This window comes from Nomia melanderi, chromosome 3, assembly GCF_051020985.1.
Source record: "Nomia melanderi isolate GNS246 chromosome 3, iyNomMela1, whole genome shotgun sequence".
Taxonomy (NCBI): Eukaryota; Metazoa; Arthropoda; class Insecta; order Hymenoptera; family Halictidae; genus Nomia; species Nomia melanderi.
Genome location: NC_135001.1, coordinates 15,089,165 through 15,111,239, shown reverse-complemented (window position 1 = coordinate 15,111,239; position 22,075 = coordinate 15,089,165). Strand labels below are relative to the sequence as shown.

Sequence of the window (22,075 nt, the reverse complement as noted above, 5' to 3'; positions counted from 1 at the left end):
ATTTCTAATAATTTTATCACAGAAAAATTTACAATTTCTAATAAAATTCAAACGTTTTAATAATAATATGAGTTATTCTACAAATATTTTAATGACCGAATATTTATCATGAAATCTTCACTATAAAACCTTATTACAGGACCTATTGAAGAGTGAAGCAAGACACGGTAATATTTGGAATCAGGATATTGTAATCCGCATATAAGGACCTTTCTTATTAAATACATTACGCAACGCGCTATAAAATTATCGAGAACATAAACTCTGTCCACTAAGGACACGAAGATTATTTACAATCGTCGAGTATGCAACACGTGTAATTACATTGTTTATAAGTATTAGGATAGACCCTGTGCTAGTCTTATTAAAGAAAGTGACATTTATTTAATATTATGGAATCATTGTGATTTTTTAATATAGTACAATTTATTATGGTAAAATTTGGTCATTATAGATACAAATACTCTTTAGATTCATTAGGTGTCTGAAAGAAAGGATTGATCTCTTAAATTATATTACCACAAATTTAAGATATATGTTGTAGAAATTAATATTTTCAGTAAATTTTTCTTTTGCATGTAAACCCCACTCTTTTAGTTTTTAAAGTATTTATAAGAATATTTTTGAAATTTCTTGATTTTAGGTTAGGATAGAGTTAGGTTTAATAAAAGATATATGTACCGAACTATTATTTATTTTTATATTAAATATTACATTATATATTTTACTACTTTCTTATTAGAAATTGGAAACTTTTGAATCATAATATCCAAGAATGCAACTATTCATGTATAGAATAGATATTTCCTATAACCAACACGATTTCGATATAAAAATGTATTATTTGATATTAAAAATGATATGAAATTAATATATAATACAAAGTGTTAGTATTTTAATGTGACGAGTGTTTGTTTAGATATTTTTGACGAATTACTTATACAAATTCAGTAAAAGTTGTTATCATAAGCTTTATTTCATAATATTTTTGCTTCTCTCAAGAATGATTTCAAATTTCTTCGCTGAATAATATTTAAAACTGGCTGCCATGTAGCACGTCAAAGTTAATTATAAAAAAGAAAGTAGGTTATTGATTGTCATAATTTGAGCTGTTCTGCTTACCTTGAACAAAAAACCCCCATTAATTGTCAAACAGCACAAATACAGCTATCGCAGGTAAATACCAAAAAGAAAGAAATATATTAAAAATCGATAAAATGACGGTGCTTTGAACTTGAAGTTTCGTTCTCGTATTTATTTATTTTTAAATGACTCTAGGAATCAAAATTGAAATACCAACAATAACCATGCATGCACCGATAAAGCAAAATTTGAACTCCGTCAGTGCAATAGTTCTAAGAATATCGTAGTAACCAATTTGCTATTTTGTCGAACATCGCTACAAATTTATAAGGATATTTTTAATTTTAAAACGATTTTTTCACTCATCATGTTGGAATATCCCTTTAATAATTTTCCGCATACTTAATTTTTCATGAGTATCCCAAGACTCGTGGATGTCTTTGCAAACATACGTGCAGCAAGATTTCCGTACGTATTTACAAAACGTACATAGGTTTTATTACGCCGTAGGTTTTTCGTCCTATAGCTTTCCGTCAATCGCGAGGGTACAAGAAGGAGTAAACTTCGTGCTCGCTCGTGACACAGAACAGCTCTTCAGAAGAAGAGTGATTTTCTCTTCTTCTCTGCTGTGTGATCATCGGCTGTTTCGAGCATTTGTATAAACGATTGGTTTACGCAACTTTTGTAGTTTTCTTTCTTAAATCGTTGTACTTCAATTTCCAATCTTCTCTGGTTAGACAATGGCAACGTTTTTCGATGCTGTACGCGGAAGAATGGCCACTCGAACAATTAGTCAACCCGACAAGGTCGCGTTGACGCAACCTCCTTCATTCCTCCCTGCGAATACAATTTTTCACCTTCACTGCTTTGAATATATTTGCAAGATTTAAACGTTACGTTGATTCCGTAAAACACGATGTTTTGCTTCGCGTGCGAACGCTGTCGCGTCGACTTCTATCATTAGACTGAGATTTTTATGTATTTATGATAATCTCCCTTGTTTCGTTTTTCAGCATTTTAGAAATATACTCTGTTAGTTTAGTTCGAAACATCTCTCGTTTTGCGCGCGATACAATTAAAAAATGAAGTGTATACTCGTCAGACACAATTAACTGGTTACGCAAAAAGAAATCGATTTCTATTTCATTTCTGTTTCTTGCGGTTACTTTAGAAAATTCTGATTTTGAATAAATATCTGAGATTTATTCAATGTATAACTAAAAACACTCTTTTCTAATTCTCAGTTTTAACGTATTTACAGTAAAAAATTGTCAGATGACTATAAAAATGTTTAAGAACTAAAAGAAAGGTGTTCGTGGTAGCTGTTTTCTGGATTGTTCATTCATTATTAATATTAAACATGAATAAATTTCTGATAGCTTGATACATGCTGGAGTTGAACTTCTTCCGTTTCGTACCGTGAAATTTACCTCTTTCGGGAGGATGAATACATGTTTACGTAATCTTAACACTTTGGACGCCAGCATCATGTATGCATGACTTCCCTCAGCTAGTGATTATCGGCCGGTATCATAAAAACATGATTTCATTTACAGTCCAGTACAAATTAAATTAAAACATTGATTTCTAGTACCATGTTTTTTAACAAAAAAGTTCTGAATAATAACACTACATTCATTATGCGTTTGACGAGTACCGACTTTATTTTTTCATTTTATTGCGCACAAAACGAGAGATTTTTTGAACTAAATTCCACAGTAATAATTCTATAGTGAGGAATGTGGTTCCAAAGATGTTAAAGAATATAAATTTCTAAAATGTAAAATACGAATGCTAATGTAATATGAAGATGGCTCTTATGTTGCAACATCAGGCTAGACCCAATTTTTAGAAAGCTGTGTTGATATATTGAAAACCCCTTTGCTGTCTTTATCGATACTCCCATTAAGAGGAGCTCCGGTTATGTAATGCTAAGTAAATCTTCTGACGTATCTTCTGAACAGTTGTCGTAGGTGTATTCCTTTCTTCTTTTGATTGTTTAATCGTTGATATTGATTTCGAACGTTTGGAGTGTATAGTCAAAACATTGTTTATGTAGACACGAAACCACGTTTTTGCGATGTGCTAAGATGTTTAGTATTCTTTCGTAATATTAAATACCTGATTAGCTCTTTAATATTTAATACAAAATATTCTAATACCATTCGTAATATTATTCTAAAAGTTACAAACGTTGTACGTGTTATTTTTAATCATTAATAATAAACATTATATTTTTAACGAACATTTTCAAATTAATTGTGTTCTTCAACTAATTTTCAACGTAAGAAGAATGCTTCAAACTATTCATTTTAATTAATGTTATATCAGTGTAAATTGACTTTGCATATTTTTCCTTTTTCGCAAAGTAAAAAGTAAATATTTTTAAAATTCCGTTCGAGCAATTTCATACATAAGCAGTGAAAATAAGTGTAACACATTATACAATATTATAACTGTTTAATTATTCTGCTCCTCAAACATTGCACATAAGTGTTTGTATAGAATTAGCTATTTGCATGTACTAACGTGGTTCTAACACCTTATATCAAAAATCGTCTTTTCAAATTCTGATATCTAATTATAAACAACGGTGTTTTGAACTAACTTTTGATTGAAATATTATCGTAAATCACATCTTTCAATTTCCTACCAAGTAATTTAATTCAATTCAACCATTACACGAATTCAAGCTCCTACGACTCTAAAAACCATTCACAAACAAATATGAAATAAAGAGTTCTGAAAGTGGTTACCAATGAAATACATAGATAATCCAATCCGGCACATAAAGGGTGCAATAAGACAACGAAACATATTTTATTCCGTGTTCCTCAGTCAGTTCGCGTTCATTGTTCTATCCAAGTTTGGTATGGCTCCCAAAGATCCCAGGAAGATGGGGCCGTGGTGAAACCACGATTTTCGCTGTCGGTTACTCTTCCTCGAATTCCTGGCTGACATTCACCGCCTCTTCCTTTTGTCGGTCATCGTTCTGCCGCCGTCGCTGCCGAACCAATGCCATACACGACGATTTCAACATCGCTGCGGCAGAATTTTGGCTTCTTCGCCGGTGGTGGGGGCAGAATTCGTATCGAAATCTGAGTATATAACCCCCGTAGACCAGCATTGAATCAGTATCGTGATCTAACACAACTCAGGATAATACCTGCCTGATCTTCTCCGAGAAACCAAGCGGAAATCAATCCAAAAGCCAACCATGAAGCTGGTGCGTGTCAGCCTTGACTACTACCGTTTTTAAACGATCACCGAGTGTATTTGTGTTCCATTTCATTCGGAAGATCCGGATTCTCTTCTCGACATGGTTTCACTTTCTTTTGGGACTAATAATCTCTTCGGTCTTTTCGCGACCGTGATACGACTCTCGATATAACAAAGTCACGATCGTTTCAGATCGCCGCGATCTAACGGCAGTTACCGGCGCGCAATTAACGTGCACGCGGGATTGTATGTATCATTAACGATATACAACCACACGCGTTGCAATTACGTGGTAAAACTGCTATCATTGTTCCACCGTTGAAATGCAAATTGTATGTTGTAAATTTATTTTAAGTAAATCACCGGTAACGGGTAGCATCTCGGGTTTACGTAACGCACCGGAGATATCCACCGCGAAAACGAGCGTTCCTGCTGCTTAGAAGACAGTGACGAATCGCGTGAGACGATTAAACGAGCATCAGTTTGTGCTAACGTATTACGTTGTTCCGTATATTGTTGTGATTGTTACGACTGCCGGTAATCGGATGTTGCATGCTTCAAGTAGATACATCTGGCGTGTTGGGCTTCTGTGCGGGCTCGGGTGAACAGGGTTGGGATTGAGTTCGATATGTGATCGTGAATCCGGATCAATTTTAATAGCTACATTTGTTTGTATTACTAGTAATACGCATATATTGCATTTAAAAATGTTTATATATACACGAAAAGGAGTCGAATCTTAGAATGAGTAAATACGTGCGCGTTTCATGGCGAAAGTAAAACGTAAATACTTATACATTCGATTATTTTGCAATAATTAACAGTAATGCAAAAGTAATTAAGGTCTCGTGATCAAAGGAAAAGTTTGGAGATTGCTGGTCGATATAGAGATCGTATATTTGGCAATGATATCTCTTTCACAACCGTTTCTTTTAGCTTTTATCATTCATTTTTTCTGGTTGTTCAACGATGTATACCAATATATCGTGTGTTATAAATTATTGAAAAGTCCAAATTCTATAAATTTACTGTTTTTTAACAAAAAGTTATTATGAAGGAGACTACTGTTTTCTTTTGGTAAAAATGTTCGTCAAAAAATTTCTTATAATTGATTGACAAGTTACGCGATGCAAGTAATCCTTGTGTACCTTACGAATTATCATTCGTTTATCGAAATTTCTACGTTCAAACATACTGACACAGTTTTGAATACATAAATTCCCTAACATATTATGACTCTGCGTTTTCTTCTGCAGAACTTCTTTAACTCTTTCAAATTTAAAGTTTATTATACAATTACAAATATTTCAGTAGTATTTGAGTTATTCTGTTTAAATTTATTTAAGAAACATGCAGAATGAAGCTGTTCGTATCAGTTATCGATAAAACCGATCACTAATATTTTTATTTTAAGTTCAAGGTTTCGAATGATTAACTCACCTTTTCTTTTACACAATAAAACTACTATATGTTACATTATGCATCAGATCTAAAGGATCCAATTAAAAGTTTTTAGTCACAAATACTAAAACCAAAGTAAAATAGAATTTTACCTTTTGCATTAACACTGCTTTCAGTAGCTCAAAAATAATTTGAATAAAACATTATGAAACTTTTTATATTCTTTTATATTCTTACAGAAGTAAGCTATAAATGAAAAAAATTCTAATTACAAGTTTGCATTTTATAGTGCAGCACCACCAAATAGATTACGACAATATGGGTATATTTGCCACGTAGAAATCTCGTTTACAACATAAAATCATTAATATCACGAGTTTCAATTTTATTACATAAGAGTCTTAAAATCGAGGTGTTAATTGTTTTATTTCTTTCGCAGTTCGTTGTTTTCGCCCTCTTCGCCGCTGCCGCTTATGCTGCACCTCAGCTTGTACCAGAGAACAATGTAGTGCTGGTCAAGGAAACGCCTTCTGACAACATTGGTGTCGGTGGCTACAACTACGGCTACGAACTGTCCAATGGTCAGGCTCACCAGGAAACCGCTGAAGTAATCAACCCTGGAACTGAAAACGAGGCTCTCGCTGTTCGTGGTAGCTTTAGCTGGGTTGATCCGCAGACCAACATCAGATACAACGTCAACTATGTCGCTGATGAAAATGGCTTCCATCCCCAGGGTGACCACATCCCCGCTTAAATTGTACACTCCGTTAGTTTAAATAAATTTTTGCAGTTAAACGATTAGTTTCTGATTCATCTGTCACCTGATCTGACTTCTTACTTATAATGTTGTCTCGAGTCTGTGAAGCTTCAGGACTTACATTTAAAGGCTGAGTGTTGAAGGTTCGGAGTTCAATAAATTTTGAGTCTTTGAAGCTTCAAGGGTTACCTTCACAAGCAAAGTTTTGAAGACTTAGAGTTCAATACAGCTCGAGTCTTTGAAGCTTTACAATTTAGCCTTAAAGCTTTGAAAGCTCGAGTCTTGAGATCCTTCAATGCTCCAGTCTTTATGCTTGAAAACAATCGAAGACTTCAAGGCATTTCAAGTTTCCTAGGCTTTAGCCTTGTGATTGACTCGTGATTGTAATAGTGACTCTCATGACCTACGCAAATACATTTGAGATTGCTGGTGGCAAGTTCAATTCAGTTGCTATCAGAAGAAAAATTTCGCAAATTATTTGCTAGTGTAACTGCGCCTTCACGAGTGAACTGTGAATTTTTATGTACATTTTAATTTTTTGTAGTTGAGAATTACGATACGCGGAACAATTGTTATGGCTCGTATTAATAGTTTTAGTAAGTGATACAATGTAAACAGAATTAATTCTCACGAAAGCTTTTATCTAATTCATTCTTAATGAAATTTATGAACCATTAATGCATGAAAATGCATTGTGGCTACTTGTCATATAAATACACTAATTTTTACTTATCAAGTTATTAATATTTTTATCAACACCGCACTTTATAAAAATTATCTTCGTTGTTTTCACCCCAGTTCTGGTTTAATTCAAACGACATATTTCGATATTTCACTGTAATAAGAAAAAACTTAAAATTTTATAATTCCTTAAACAGTGAGAAAAACGCATAATATGAGAGCAACGTAATGAAATTAATTCAAATAAGAGATTTTTATATAAATTCATGACCTTCAATCTAGTTCATGCATTTCTTGACTTTTAATGTCACGGGAATATGGGTATTTTTATTTCATGACTTAATATATGTATGAACATAAACAATTCATATTTTCTGTCTTGTATATTTTTCGCTTTGATTTGTTTCATTCGTGTAGAGTATTAATGTAATGTATTAATTTCTCTATTATTATTAAGTATGTGTCTAACCTTTTCAATTTCCTTGTTTTTAAAACCAACTAAAACATGTGTTGCAACTTTCATGTAAATCTTAAAAATTTGTTCAATAATATAATTATCTTTCTAGTGATTCTTGTACAAGTATTATATACAAAGAGTTCATTTCATTAACACGTTGACTGCCAAATAGACAATCATCAAAACTCCCATTCAGTCGAAACAGTTTTCTGAATAAAGTAGAAACTAACCTGTCAAGATTTTTCATAACAATTGCTCCTTGGTTCGTTCATCCGAATTGGAGTGACGTGGCAGTCAAAGTCTTAAATGAATATTCTTCTTCTTCTTCTTATTATTATGAATGTTGTTGTTATTAATATTAATAAAATGAAGTACGTTTTAAATAAACTTTATGTAAATAACTCACTCTTATAACTGGATGATATTAATTCAATAAATTCTATTGAAAGAAGGAAATATTTTAAACAGAATGGGTTTAATTTTTAACCAGATTCTGTTTTAATTTTTTTAACCTTTGATTCTAACCCTTTCTCCAACCCTTGATTTTTTTTTAACCTTTCATTCAGAGGGAATGAAACAGGTCGATATAAACAAAACAATGTTATCGATCACAAACAAAGAATAAATGCTTTGAATTTTGGCACGCGTTTTGAATATTTTTAGCGAGTATTATATAATATCGAATAACACGGAAGAAACTATTATAAAATCCGTATTCTTAGCAAAATAAAGAGGAAAGGGAGTATGAATGTATGACGATGTCCTCTGAAGTGTCAATTTCACCTATTACCACAGAGCGTTCAATGATGAGACGCCATGAAGATGATTACGTGGTTGACGAGGACAGTGTCGTAATGATTCGCGCCGTAAAAGTTCGTCGGATTGTATGACCGGTTTCTCTTGATTCATCTATAAATGGTATTTGGAAATCGATTATTCTTGAGGTACCTTCTGCTTCATGGTCCCTCTGAAATATTTTTGATGGCAAATATTGATTAAAACGACTGTCACATTATCGGTCGACAGGTTTTAATATCCGCGGCTGTGAAAAATTTATTGGTACTTCGTAAGAAGGTCATGCAAATTTATAAATACTCTGATGTCATTTTATCATGTATGCTATTCTGCAGATTATAGTGTTCTAAAGGTTACGTCTATACTTAATGTTCCTTTTTCTGCATTTATTGTATAAACGGAGAATGGACGAGGCAGAACGGGGGAAATAAATCTTAGAAACTGTGTCTTAAAATTAAAATTTAATTAATGTGAAGGATAGAAATGCCCCAAAAAATGTAAATTTAGTGAGATTTCTATTTTTAGAAATCTTTTAGTTGTCAATCATTTCATTTCGTTCTATTATTGCAGTTTATAAAAAATATAAGTTGTAATGAGTGATATGATCATTAAATATATATATTTTCATGTCATATATATTTTCAAATATACATTAATTTACAAAAACGATAATCAAATAAAAGTCTACTAGCCTTATTAAATTATTTTCTATTGCATGGATATACAAGCAATACCATAAATAATATTATATATTGTAGTGGAATGAAGATATAATAAATTGACAGAGAAAAGCCATTTTCTATCTATATAATACTATATGTATACATATACAGATACATATACTTTTGAATTATTTAATGGAATACAAAGAAATACAAGAAAACAAATCTTAAATCTTAATAAATTCCATAATTACTCAAGTTCTATACAAATATCGAGTCATTTATATACATACATAAGAGATTATAATATGGTAATTATTAAAAGATTTTTTTAAATGCCGTTTAGTTAATTTTTCAAGCAAAAGTAACTCGAAAATATGCACTAAAATCTTTTATTTATTCGATATTGCATGGAACTATTTTTATACACTGTATTAATGTATAAAAATAATTGAAAAATATTCTACATTCGCAAATTGTAAAATGATACCTATTTCAATACTTTAAGTATCTAATACAAGCACTAAATAAATACAAATGTGAATTACAATAAAAAACCGGAGGAATAATGCACGTTGTCTATGGTTTCAATTAAATATTAATTATTACGTGTATATTGACTTTCGAACCTAAACTTCGGAATTACATATTTTCATAAGTCGGTAAATATAATTATTGACTTGGTATCTGAAAAGTTTCGAAGAACTTTGAATCAGCAATAATTTACATCATGTTTGAATTTATTGTACACGCACGCATAACACCCAATTTCCTTCTAAATTTTCTAGAGAAATCATGTCAAATCTTATACAAAACGGAAAATTTATATTTCGTCACAGCCTTACACAGGTGTATTATGAAGGTCAAACCATCAACGGTTCTGCCTCTAACATATTGAGCCAAGGTGAAAGGTGAGTTTATCGAGAAACGCAGTGGAATCGCGTGAATTTCGGCAGGAGGAGGACCACTATAAAATTGCAAACCGCTCTCGGAAATCACACCAGTCTTCCAATCGAGACTAGCCACATACATCTACTTCCAAAATGAAAACCGTATGTATCACAGCAAACTGTTGTTTCTTCGTTTTTCTCATTTGCAACTTCCATTTTAACTTTTGCTTTTTCGTAAACGTTACTACAACTTTCATACTTTAATAACACCAACATTTATTTTTATTACTAAACTGCAATGTTCATATAAATTTATATTTTTATTTTGAGTAGCTAAAATAAAACGAAGTTTAATTTTTGCAATTATTTGAATGCAACCTATTTTAAATATTGCTATCACACCTATATGTACTTATAGGAATCCTTATGTAACACCTTAATTATAAAATAATCAAAACGCTTTCAATACAGTTTATATAAACTATATAATTGAAATAATGTTATACAAATATTAACATAATATATTTCGTTTTTTCTAGATCATTGTTGTCGCCGCCTTCGTCGCCATTGCTATGGCTGCTCCCGCCATACATGAACCGGAAGTTGTACTTCTGAAAGAAACTCCGTCGGACAACGTTGGTCTTGGCAACTACAATTATGGTTTTCAACTTTCCGACGGACAAACTAAGGAAGAAACTGCAGAATTAGTTCCTGGCGGCACCGATGGTCAGTTCCTCAAAGTTCGTGGCAGTTACTCCTTCGTCGACCCACTTACCAACGCTGCGTACACCGTAAATTATGTTGCCGACGAAAACGGTTTCCACCCTGAAGGAGAACATCTTCCTCATGCGTAAATTTTTACGAAATACGATTGACTCATTCTGGAAATAGCGCGACAACTGATACAGTAATATTGCATCTCTACATTTGGTTCTATTGTTATGATGAAGTTGTTATACTACGATGGTTAGTTCCATTGGAGTAGAAAGCTCAATTGTACATATTGTTTAGTCACAGGAACAATAACAGCAAACCGAATCTTGTATGATAGTTTCGTTGATGTTGAATAATTATTAAAAAGATAATTATTTAAAAAATAGTGTATTCTTTTTTTATTACCATTGATGGACTTGACATTTAAGGTAAGGTTGCTTAAGTCATACCTCATAAGAAAAAGAGTGTATAAATTGTAGGACATATTAAATAAACAAAAAATAATTTTGAATTTATTCAAAATCAGTACAATTAAAAAGCCCGGTCTCCTTAGTTGTACCACGTATAGCCTAAATCGTACCTACGAATGGAATTGAAGAAAAATTGTTACTGTCGCGCACCCCGTGTCGCATTAGCGTAGCAAATATATTTTTTGGTAACTCTTAGACATAAATCACAAACTTGTGTCTTGTATTTTAAGCATTGGATCATATTTTCCTTATGCTTCGCGTGAATTTTACAAAATCATGCGTTTTTACTTTTTTTAACTTCTTTCCTTTTTTGTATTTTCCATTTCTTCTTTATACAGAGCAAATGGTATTTCTATAAATGAAGTTGTGCCTTTACTAAGGATGTGCGGGTATCCGATATTTTTGGCCCGGCCCGAACAGTTGGGTATTTATATACCTACATATCCTACTTACAGGGAACGAACACATTTTGCGATAATCAATGCACATCGTCGAATTGCTTTGTTTTATTTTTTTAAATATTTTGGTACCAGAAAATTTAAACACCTTAGTTCTTTTACATAAAAATAGGTAGATAATTCTTAACTGTTTCCAATGCCCATATGATAGAATAATATAATTTATATACAGTTTGCTTCTTTTGTGCTAAGTCTTGATCACGTGGCTAAGAGATCCGGTTGGTAAGGGGAATTGGCCGCACGCTCCACCTCGGTCCTTCAAGGAAACATAGTAGCCGAGCCTTCGTGTTATGGGAATTCGGTGAACATAAAAAGCCGCTGCCGTATCGAAACGAAATCCAACGCTAATGTTCGTATATGTGTACATATGTACATACATCTCACTTTGTCACATGCTATTACGTTTACGTTGTTTTTTCGCGACTCGAGCACTACAAGGACGTGCCTAAACTGAGCCGTCATAACTACTGGGCCTAACGCTGCGATTAGACGTGTCCTTTTGCCTCTCTCCACCCTTAGCGAACAGATCGTGGCTCAGCACAAAAGAGAAGAAATTGTACGTTAAATTATGTTTAATATTCTGATAAATATCTATAAAAAATTATGAGTATATAGAAAAATTTAATATTGAGAGAAGAAAATAAAAAGAACACGTCTTTTATTTATTTACTTATTTATATTTATTTGTACTTTAGTAGTAAAGTTGTAAGTAATGCGGAAATAATAAGGGGGTAATGTAATCCTCCGACAATGTGACAAAAATTTACATTGGATGTTCAGTTTATTCTATCTTTCGTTAGTGGTGCTACATTGTATAGCTTTTCTGTTAATTCATTTGAATATATATATTATTAGTAATATATATATTTATTAATTGTTTTATATCATGTTCGTTTGCAGTGATGGATTTTATTGAAGTAGCAAACTGTTAGTACAAATCATACATTCAGTATAAAATTGACAATCTCCGTTTGGATAAAGAAGGTCTCTTCTCTATTATAGCAAGCCGCCGCAATTATATAGATTTAAGCACCATCTAGGGAGGATGTAGATAAATATGTTCACCAACAGATTCATGTAACCGTAGTGTTTGACACGTTGAGTCTCATACGGTATGTTTCCAGTGTGACAATGTGAGCAGTTTTTGCGTTTGTTTTTATGAAATTTATTGATTGAAGTACAGTATCTGTGCGTATCAGTATCATATAAATCGTGACAATGTTTTCTGTAAACATTGATATAGCTTTGATCAACATAACTATTTAACAAATTTTGTGTACTACGTGTCGTTCGAGGTTAGAATCAGGCAGTGCGATTGTACGATATGTGATTGAATAAAATTTGTTAAGTATGCCAAAATTTCGAATGCTTCCGCGAACATCGCGGATTGTAGCATTATGTTCCGCCGCGAATTTTATAAACGCGGCAGATCGAGTTATAATGCCTATTGCGATTGTCCCGATGACCGACCAGTTTAAATGGAATTTACATTGGCAAGGTTGGATACTTTCTGCTTTTGCCTTCGGTTATTTTACTAGTCAGGTACAATAAAATTAATAACATTTGTATTTCATATTAAAGATTGTACTATTAAAATATTGTTGCGTATTATATCATATGTAATGCTCATTTCAATTGTTTCTTTAAATCAGATTATTGGTGCAAATACAGCAAGTCGTTTTGGATGCAAAACTGTACTAATGCTGGCAGTGTTATTATGGTCCATTAGTACTGTTATAACTCCAATTCTGGCACAGTCAGTTCCATTGCTCATTATATGTAGAGTGGTCTTAGGGTTGGGGGAGGGTTTAGGTAATATATTATTGAAAATACAATTTCATTCTTTTATATTACCATATTTAACATTATATTACTTTCAGGCCTACCAGTTATTTTTCACTTGTTTGCTCATAATGTTCCTGTAGAGGAAAGGTCTCGTGCTTTTGGATACCTTGTAGCTGCTGGTTCAGTTGGACAAGTAGTTGCATCTGTTGTAGGTTTTGTCTTTCTGTCATTCAATATAATTTTCATGTTTTTTAAAATCCATATCATTTGAAAATATTCTTTCAGTTGTGTCCACATTTAGCATGGCAAACAGGATTTTATTTATTTGGAATAATTGGAATTATTTGGACATTTACATGGTTAATACTTTATCAGGAAACAAATTCTCAGGATGAAATTCCTTTATTCGTTCCTAAGGTTGTTACATGTTCTTTTAGTTAAATGTAAAATTAAAATATATTTGGGTGTAATTAAGGATTTCTTTTATTTAAGGTTACGCAAAATAGGAGTTTGCGTTGGACTGAATTTATCTCCCATTGGCCTTTATGGGCATTGTACATAGCACATTTTGCAATGAATTGGAGTAATTACATAATAATGCAATGGTTGCCAACTTACTTGGCAAGAAACTTGTCTGCTAATAAAGAAAGTATTAGCCTGACAGCGCTTCCATATATTGTGAATTCTCTTGTTGGGATTGGTAGGTGTTCAACTAACAAGGAAAACCTGATGCACAGTTTAGGAGCTATAAGTGTAAATGAATCATAATATTGATATTACTAGTTAACAATCTGTAGTAAAGAAATAAGTTTTGTTTACAGTTGCTGGACACAGTGCAGATAATTTCATACAGAAAAGGTGGACTGTTTTGTCTGTAAGACGATTAATGACAAATATAGGTTTGATTGGTCCAGGTGCATTTTTGTTAGCGTTCTGTGCAGTGGATAACTTACTTTCTGCAGTAATGTTAGTATTATAGTTCAATTAAGAAAGTGTTATGTGTACATAATTTGTCATATGTATTACGATACATTATTCTTTGTAGCTTTGTTTCAATATCTATGGGACTTTGTGCATGTAATTCTGCTGGCCATCTTAGTAATCATGCAGATATAGCACCGAATCATGCGGGAATTACATTTGCGGTTTCTAATACCATTGTATGTTTTAGTTGTGTTGCATTTAAAACAGAACATCATGATGATAGTTAAATTAAATTAAAAACATATTATGAATAATTTTTTTTTTAATATATTTACATAATATGAATACTTTTATATTATTCCCGCTTTAATCATTCATAATGCTTTTATTCCAACAAATATTTTATAAAAAAACATTTTTGATCATTGTCATCATGGTGTTCCTTATCAACTGATACTGTAATATATGCACTGATAAATGAGTTATACATATTTTAGGCAACTATCCCAGGTATTTTATGTGGTCCACTAACGGCTGAATTAGTGACAGCATCACATGGTCGTTGGATGCCAGTTTTCGTTTTAGCTGCGGCAATCAATTTTACGGGAGCCATCATATACCAAAGTCACAGTTCTGCACTTCCAGTGTTGTGATATGCTCCGTTTAAAAACAAATTCGCAAGTGATTATCGTCAAAGTCAAGGAAATTATACTGTCGATGAAACCTTGCTGCGCAAATGTACCTTCGAATCGTGTTTATTCTATACGATTATGAAAAACAAATTTCTATCACGAATACAGGGCACCATTATGGCACGTTTATACATCACACATCGGTTAGCTGAAAACATATCAAGATGCAAAGCATGTACACTCTAAGGAAGTTTCATATTTTCTTTCCAGCGTTAGAACAGTTTACTCGTTATAAATAGTGCCATAGCTTAATGCACACGGTGGAATTGGTTACTCATTACTTATGAAATGAAGAATATAACCTACCTAAGTACGTTTTATTTTTTAATTTGTATATCTTTTTACCAACACTGAACAAAAGATATATTGTGATACGTATATATACATATATATGTAAAAAAAGAAATTCTCATTTTTTATATAGGAAAAATGTATATTCTGTAAAACATAAGAAATTTAACTTTCACATACTACATACTACATTAAAATGTTTTAAAGCACCTTTTACTTAGAGAGATATAATTACCGATTATGCAAGCCATGTACTAGAATAAAAAAAAAGTATGTTTTTTACTACATTTAAACTATATCCTTAAACAAATGTCTTTACACATCTGGTTCAATATGTATATACTTTTATTTGTATTAATATTGAATTCTACATAGGTTTTAACGATGCATCTTTTTTCAAATATTCGGACTGAAGAACGCGAGATAATGAATTTTGGGGCAAACCAATATTTAGTGCCTGCAAACTCATCTCCATAAAAGTATTATTTTTCAGAGCAGCTTGAGTTTGAATTGAGCTATCAGAGTATATTATATTATTATTTCTCTGTGGACGTAATTTGTGTGTGTTAAATTCAACATCTTTCATATTTCTAAGTTCCTCGCACATTGTATTTTGTACACAAGCTTCGTCCCTATTATTATTAATTTTTTTTATACTCTCTACCAAAAGATCCTCATCATAGTTATTATCTACGATTTCCGTCACTCTATCTGGCAATGAATATAGGTCTTTACATTTCGGTTCTTCGTTTTTAAAATTATTTTCTACGTTATTAATATAATTCTCTAAATAATTTTCGATCTCAAAAGCCATTTGGGATTTCAATGAAGCATCGTGTAAATTTCCCTTTTTAAAATTCTGGTTACTATTCGGCTTAATAACATTCTTATCTTTCCAACATTGTTTATTTGCGAGTAAAGATCTGCCTTCCGAACATTTATTTAAGTTTAAATTTGCATAAGTACTCGTTGAACGTTCATCGATTGTCTTTCTGGTAATGGATTTACTACATGTATTTGCTTTAGAGAATAGAGCATCTTTGATATTATCCGCCCTTTCCTGAAACGATGATTCAGAGGCTTCCAACATTTTGGTCGCACTTCGATGTAAATACTGATTAGATTTTGGATCCAGGTATGATTTTTGAATTCTTTCTATTTCTTGTGTCATTTCTTCCAATGTATCGTATAATTTCTTCGTTTTTGAGCTAGAAATAAACTTTTTGCTTCCAGATTCCCCATGGTATGACTTCAATAATTGCCAGTCAGATTTTACCTTTTCTACCTCACGATCTATTTCGCTAACGGGATTCCGCTTCCCTTAAAAATCGAAACGATTTTTGTACAATATAATAAAGGGTTGAAGTACCGATAAATTTATCGGAGAATTATGTTGTTAATTTTGATCGTTATACATATCTTGTACAAAGAAGTTTTAGAATGTCACATTATTCCGTCCAACAATTTAAGTTATAAATAGATTACGATTTTCTTAGTCCGATTTTGACATTGAAACAATTGAAATTAATTCAAAATTAGATAAATCTTTGTTAGTGGAAACAGAAGCAAAAGGAAAGATGAATTGGAAAACTGATTGATCGATCAATGTAGGAATTCATGTAAAATTAAATGAACGAAAGAAAATGCAAAATTTTAAATTAAATTTTAACCCTTTGCACTCGAGAAGTATTTCTGTCAGCATTTAACTTGACCCAGAAAGATGATAAAATTCAAAATCCAATATTAAATTTTATATAATGTATCAACACATGGAACATCGAAATAAAATAGTTCTGCCTTTTAATTTATACAATATACATATCTATATTAGTTGCAAAAAGTATCATTGATACCTCATCAGAAAATAATGAATACTTGTTGAGAAAAATATTCTCGAGTACGGAGAGTTGAAACCGGTTGCGATACGGTTAATGCTAAACAATGTAACTTGTTTCTTCTAGTTAACAGATTAATAGTTTCAGTACACAAAAATTAATATAAAAAAAAATTGAGTTTCATGAGAATTTTGTTTTGCTTTTTTCGAAGATTTTTATCAAGTATAAACGTATAAATCCGCAGGTTAGTTATAAAAAATGCGTATTAAATATCTTACGCCTTTCAGTGTGTCGTTTCGTTAAACGCTGGTCAATTATTGTTTCTTCACATCTTATATTAGGTAAATTAGTATTTTTATTAGAATTTGTTGCATCTTCTTTCTCAAAGTTAACTAATGCCGAATCGCACCGGGATTGCACTTTTGGCAATGTAGCAGGGCAATGTACGCAAGCATTGTTTCTATCTTGCTTGACGTTTAAACATTTTGAAAGACTATCTAAAGTGGTATAATAATTAATCATTTAGTAAAAATAATTTTCTCTTTTCTATGGATTTTATTTTAATTTTTCCTACCTCCTTGACCAATGTTAGACACATTCTGTAACTCATTCGGCAGTTTTGCAATAGTGGAACATATTTTGGATGTTGCAAATGGATTGAATTCATACACGAAATTGTGTGTTGCTGGGATCCTTTTTATCGATCTTTTCGTCTTCCTCTGTACACTTTCTGTAGACTTTCGATGTTTTTAAGAGATTAGACGCCATTTCAAAATGAACTTACAGTCAGCAACGAAAGTATTTGAACAGCATGGTAAGAAGTAAATTATTAAAAAGATTGTACATCGTATATTGTTATTTATTGGAACAAGTTACATTCATGGTATATACATGGACCGAACCTTGAAAAATATTTAGCGATATTCAAGTAAATTATGAAACATTTATTGTTTGCAAGCATGCATAATGTTCGAATACTTTTGTTGCTGACTGTATATATTATAATTTGGGTGATTACTAATTAATGATTAATTAACGAGTAGTAAGTACAGGTTCCTCATTATATTATAAAAGTAGAATATTTTATTCCATTAGTCATTATAAGCTTCTATTTTCTTTTCTTCATTACTGAATGTCCAATTTAAACGATTCATTTTTGTTTTTCATGTATATTTTGTCAAGTTGTGAAGGTATACAAACTACAAAACTATTCAAAATGGTATTTTTGTAGATATGTTATTAACACATAGGTTTATGGACGTTTATTGTACGGTTTATTTTATTCTTCCTAGAAAAAATTATGATCGTTCGTGTTAAGCTTCGATATTAGAGGTTTAAAAATAGACAATTAGGGTATTTATTCGCGTAATTGCATGAATCAAAATCGACATAAACGTTTACCAAAAATTTATATAAAATTCAGTATACGTTAAATTGACGCGTTCCGTAAACCTAGTATTATAAGAAGAAAATGATGAAATGCGAAAGTTTACGTGCCGACCATATTGATCCGAAATCATGCGCAAGGATTTATTTTCAAAAGATTATTGTATATACTTGTTTCAGTAGAGAAAATCTAACTTTGTTTAACCTCCATTTTGATTCAGTGGAATGAGAATAAATTTGGGTCTTCTCGCATGTCAAGGATTGTTCTACCTTGTGTTTCTCCACTTTTGAATCGTTTTTCTCACGGCGAATCGTTGACAGCAATTTTGTTGATTCTTTCCGGTCGGCTTTAACTAAACGCGGTCTGCGAAGATTCATTAATGAGTTTCAAAACTGTTTTAAGAATTTCCTAAAGTATTATAATTTGTGAATTGTATGATAATTCTAATATTATTCATATTATTAGATTTCTATTGAATTATTTGTTCGGTCAATGTTATAAAAACAAGATGTTAATTGACTATAATATTATTTTGATCGAATAAAACGAATCATACTTATCATAAATATTAACTCGAGCATATTCTGCAACGATTTGTTCTGGATTTACGAAATGTTTGAAATTAAATACTATTTTCTCCCCTTTCTTGGAAAAAATTGGTCCAACACGAAGTGATTTCTTCTTATTTGAACTTCGAATGGATTTACACCACTTTCTATATTCACTGGAACATAATAGCTTTGAAATGAACCGTATAAAATTTATGAAAATGATATAATAAATTAAACCTACACAGATAAAATGTAAAATCAGATTGTAGATATTATAAATGGAAATATTTAACATAATCACTCTTCTTTGTATTAAAATGGAATGGATGTTATTAACATAATGATAGTCTTCACGTAACACAGAAATTTTCAATTAATACATCGTATTAAGTAAGTAAATAATTAAGTATTTACCTATATATGTATGCGATGAGTAATGAGTCGTTCTATTAATTTGTCCAAATAATTCACCGTTACAAATAAATAAAAAAAACGACAAATATAATTTTTAATAAATGATGTGGTTGTTGTTGCCATTTCTAAAACAACTTCAATTTTGCTAACAAAAATATTTCTAGACAGTAACTAATGAAAAAGATCAAATTTAAATGTTGCGATGGTTCATTTATAGATTATGTATTTTGTGTATGTATCGTGTCCATTTAATTTTGAAAATATTGCTTAAATGTTTGATCTCAAGGATTTGAGAAGAAAAGATACTTACCTGTTCTGTTGAGTGGACGCCGTTATATCTTTCAGTTTATTAATTTTTTGCTGTTCCTTGACGGGTACACGTTGTTCTGTAGCTCCGATGAAAACAGACAATCCGTTGATACGTTTGATGTCCTCCCGATTATGACCCTTTGCCGATGAAGCGTCAGGATACAATGGTAAAAATGTCGGTGCGTTATGCGATTTCGTGCAATGCGGAAACCCTGCAAATTCTTTCGCCAGTTCTAGGAATAATTGTTTTATACCCGAGTTTCGATTTTTAAAAGGAACATTGATCCAAGCTGATAACTTATACAAAACATGCAATGTTAAAAATAATATTTGTCTAAAACAAAATCAAAATGGCTGCCGATGTGCTTTTGGTCAACGTTTATATCGTGTTGACGCTAAAAATTTCAATCGCAATTAATGTTTAACAATGAATTGAGGCGATGTAATTATGAACTTTATTGAAGTTGCTGTGAATGTAATATATTTGTATATTTATAATGTGTTCTATGTACATACAAATGGTTGTATAATTTTATTTTTTAGTTACTCTAGTTTTTTCACGAATTTATCGTAATGGTATTTGTTCGTTTGAAATAGATGAAACTTTTATACAGTAAAACTTTAGAATTTATGGAAAATGGAAACAACTGAGGTTAGAAAAGTAATTACTAAGTTTTTATTAATAAAATATATAGATGTAAAATAAGCAACGTTTTCCTTAACGGGTGAATGCTTTTCCAGATATTCAGCTAACAGCCCTGGGCCTGCGATGTAATGCAGGCCAATTCTCCGTACTCAGTGTAACTTTCCTCTTTTTTATTGCCTTTCGTTCACACTTATCGCATTCACGCTTCTTAAAATAGACTAAACTGCATTAAAAATCGTAGATACTACACTTTTAACAACATAATTTAAACAAAGGTAACTTAATAAAAATATATACAATTATTTTGGATTGTGCTCCCTAAAATACCATTTAATTTTGACTTATTACTTTTTTTTTATTTTAATCGTTTGAGAGATATAGTTTATTTTAGTTGGGTGAAATGTTTTCTATAAAACATATGCTTAACTTTCGGAAATTCTTGGGTATTGGCATTTAATAATACAATAAGATATAAGATACAAAAGGAATATAACAAACATAATAATAATAAATAATAAATAGTTTATGACTCTTTATCTTTTATTTATTATAAACCATTAAAATAAAATATATTATTCATATTACATACGAGACATATAGAATATAACATATAATACCTTGGGCTACAATAAACAAGTATTACAGACATGTTTTTTTTATTTCCCATTTATTAAAAGTATACATAAAAACTATAGTCCAGGTGTCTTCTGAGGTTTTAACTGTAAACACTTATAGACATTACAATTATATACATAAAAGTACAAAACACTTACATATTTAAATTATTATTACTAATTCTGAGGAAAATATTAAACTGCTATCTTCCATGTCAACGTCGTCTGAAAATAAAAACTTACATACAATAAAATGATGTACATGAAAATTATTATTATATAATTACCTATAATTAAATATTAATGAGTAAGCAGCTTGCTATAGCAAGCTTGTCATAACAAAATTTATTAATATACTACATCCTAATACATCTACTACGTTTATTACTACGAGAACTTACTTTATCCTCCATAAGGGTCGGAAGTCTTCGAGGAAGTCTCCGAAGAGCAACATTAGCATTGATTCTAACGCGAGGCACAATTTCTTCCACCTGAGGAGGAAGGACTTTCTCCCTCCCTGCTGTCCCAGAGCCGGAAGTAGTATCTCCTACAAAGCGTTCGTTCAGCCTCTTCACCACGCATTGCTTGTAATGTCTTGCGGTTCGTCTTAAGGTCCGATCAGAACCACAGACATCCAACCATTTTCGTGACACTTGAGCAGCACAAAGCAGCGATTTAGGATCCAATTTCCGCAGAATCAACTGTGATACCTCTGGTGGAAGTTCAGAAATGAAGTCCACTTTCATTGGTTGCAGCAGTCCGATCACCCGGAGGAAAGATCTGAAGTACTCCATGTTGTCCGTGTAGAAAAAAGGACTCGAATGAGGCACTGTGGAAAAATTTGGAGTATATATACATCCGTTCGCGCTTGAATGATCAGCCATCGTTCCGGATCAGTGATTCGGCCAATCACGTTCGAGACGAAACGATTAGATATCACGTCCGTAACCCTTTGAGTGCTCTGGGCGCATATGCGCGCGCAACGAAAGTCATCACTGTGGGCTATTTTGAGGAAGTTTTCGAAACATTTTAAATTCGAA

General features: G+C 31.8%; 5 protein-coding genes across 5 annotated transcripts; 3 read left to right on the top strand and 2 right to left on the bottom strand.

The window, feature by feature from the left end:
- Positions 1 to 4,227: 4,227 nt before the first annotated feature.
- CPR12 (cuticular protein 12) lies at positions 4,228 to 6,487 on the top strand. Its single transcript, XM_031987538.2, has 2 exons — positions 4,228 to 4,309; positions 6,143 to 6,487. Exons 1-2 carry the CDS (start codon positions 4,301 to 4,303, stop codon positions 6,455 to 6,457), a joined length of 324 nt encoding a protein of 107 aa, XP_031843398.1. The 5' UTR covers positions 4,228 to 4,300; the 3' UTR covers positions 6,458 to 6,487.
- Positions 6,488 to 9,959: 3,472 nt separating this feature from the next.
- CPR13 (cuticular protein 13) lies at positions 9,960 to 10,968 on the top strand. The gene is made up of 2 exons (XM_031987537.2): positions 9,960 to 10,107; positions 10,485 to 10,968. Exons 1-2 carry the CDS (start codon positions 10,099 to 10,101, stop codon positions 10,797 to 10,799), a joined length of 324 nt encoding a protein of 107 aa, XP_031843397.1. The 5' UTR covers positions 9,960 to 10,098; the 3' UTR covers positions 10,800 to 10,968.
- Positions 10,969 to 12,001: 1,033 nt separating this feature from the next.
- Positions 12,002 to 17,661, top strand: LOC116431722 (uncharacterized). Its single transcript, XM_031987539.2, has 10 exons — positions 12,002 to 12,143; positions 12,488 to 13,129; positions 13,240 to 13,399; positions 13,468 to 13,580; positions 13,658 to 13,789; positions 13,865 to 14,072; positions 14,194 to 14,338; positions 14,418 to 14,532; positions 14,794 to 16,414; positions 16,513 to 17,661. The coding sequence occupies exons 2-9, from the start codon at positions 12,938 to 12,940 to the stop codon at positions 14,947 to 14,949; spliced, it is 1,221 nt and encodes a 406-aa protein (XP_031843399.1). The 5' UTR covers positions 12,002 to 12,143; positions 12,488 to 12,937; the 3' UTR covers positions 14,950 to 16,414; positions 16,513 to 17,661.
- On the bottom strand, positions 15,647 to 17,636 carry LOC143174342 (uncharacterized). Its single transcript, XM_076365705.1, has 2 exons — positions 17,393 to 17,636; positions 15,647 to 16,599 (listed from the first exon to the last, which is right to left on the bottom strand). The coding sequence occupies exons 1-2, from the start codon at positions 17,634 to 17,636 to the stop codon at positions 15,647 to 15,649; spliced, it is 1,197 nt and encodes a 398-aa protein (XP_076221820.1).
- Positions 17,662 to 18,650: 989 nt separating the features above from the next.
- On the bottom strand, positions 18,651 to 21,829 carry LOC143174341 (uncharacterized). Its single transcript, XM_076365704.1, has 4 exons — positions 21,437 to 21,829; positions 19,777 to 20,072; positions 19,058 to 19,225; positions 18,651 to 18,864 (listed from the first exon to the last, which is right to left on the bottom strand). The coding sequence occupies exons 1-4, from the start codon at positions 21,827 to 21,829 to the stop codon at positions 18,651 to 18,653; spliced, it is 1,071 nt and encodes a 356-aa protein (XP_076221819.1).
- Between the last annotated feature and the right edge of the window lie 246 nt (positions 21,830 to 22,075).

What these genes read in the sequence shown, in the direction of transcription:
- LOC116431722 (XM_031987539.2), top strand. Translation starts at nt 12,938, where the DNA reads ATGCCAAAATTTCGAATGCTTCCGCGAACATCGCGGATTGTAGCATTA. An exon ending in TTCCTTTATTCGTTCCTAAG is followed by an intron (nt 13,790 to 13,864) that starts GTTGTTACATGT and finishes CTTTTATTTAAG; the next exon opens with GTTACGCAAAATAGGAGTTT. An exon ending in GAATTCTCTTGTTGGGATTG is followed by an intron (nt 14,073 to 14,193) that starts GTAGGTGTTCAA and finishes TTTTGTTTACAG; the next exon opens with TTGCTGGACACAGTGCAGAT.
- LOC143174342 (XM_076365705.1), bottom strand. Translation starts at nt 17,636, where the DNA reads ATGATTAATTATTATACCACTTTAGATAGTCTTTCAAAATGTTTAAAC. An exon ending in GAAACGACACACTGAAAGGC is followed by an intron (nt 16,600 to 17,392) that starts GTAAGATATTTA and finishes TCGATTTTTAAG; the next exon opens with GGAAGCGGAATCCCGTTAGC.
- LOC143174341 (XM_076365704.1), bottom strand. Translation starts at nt 21,829, where the DNA reads ATGGAGTACTTCAGATCTTTCCTCCGGGTGATCGGACTGCTGCAACCA. An exon ending in CGACCCTTATGGAGGATAAA is followed by an intron (nt 20,073 to 21,436) that starts GTAAGTTCTCGT and finishes GTTTTGTATAAG; the next exon opens with TTATCAGCTTGGATCAATGT. An exon ending in CGAGTTAATATTTATGATAA is followed by an intron (nt 18,865 to 19,057) that starts GTATGATTCGTT and finishes GAATCTTCGCAG; the next exon opens with ACCGCGTTTAGTTAAAGCCG.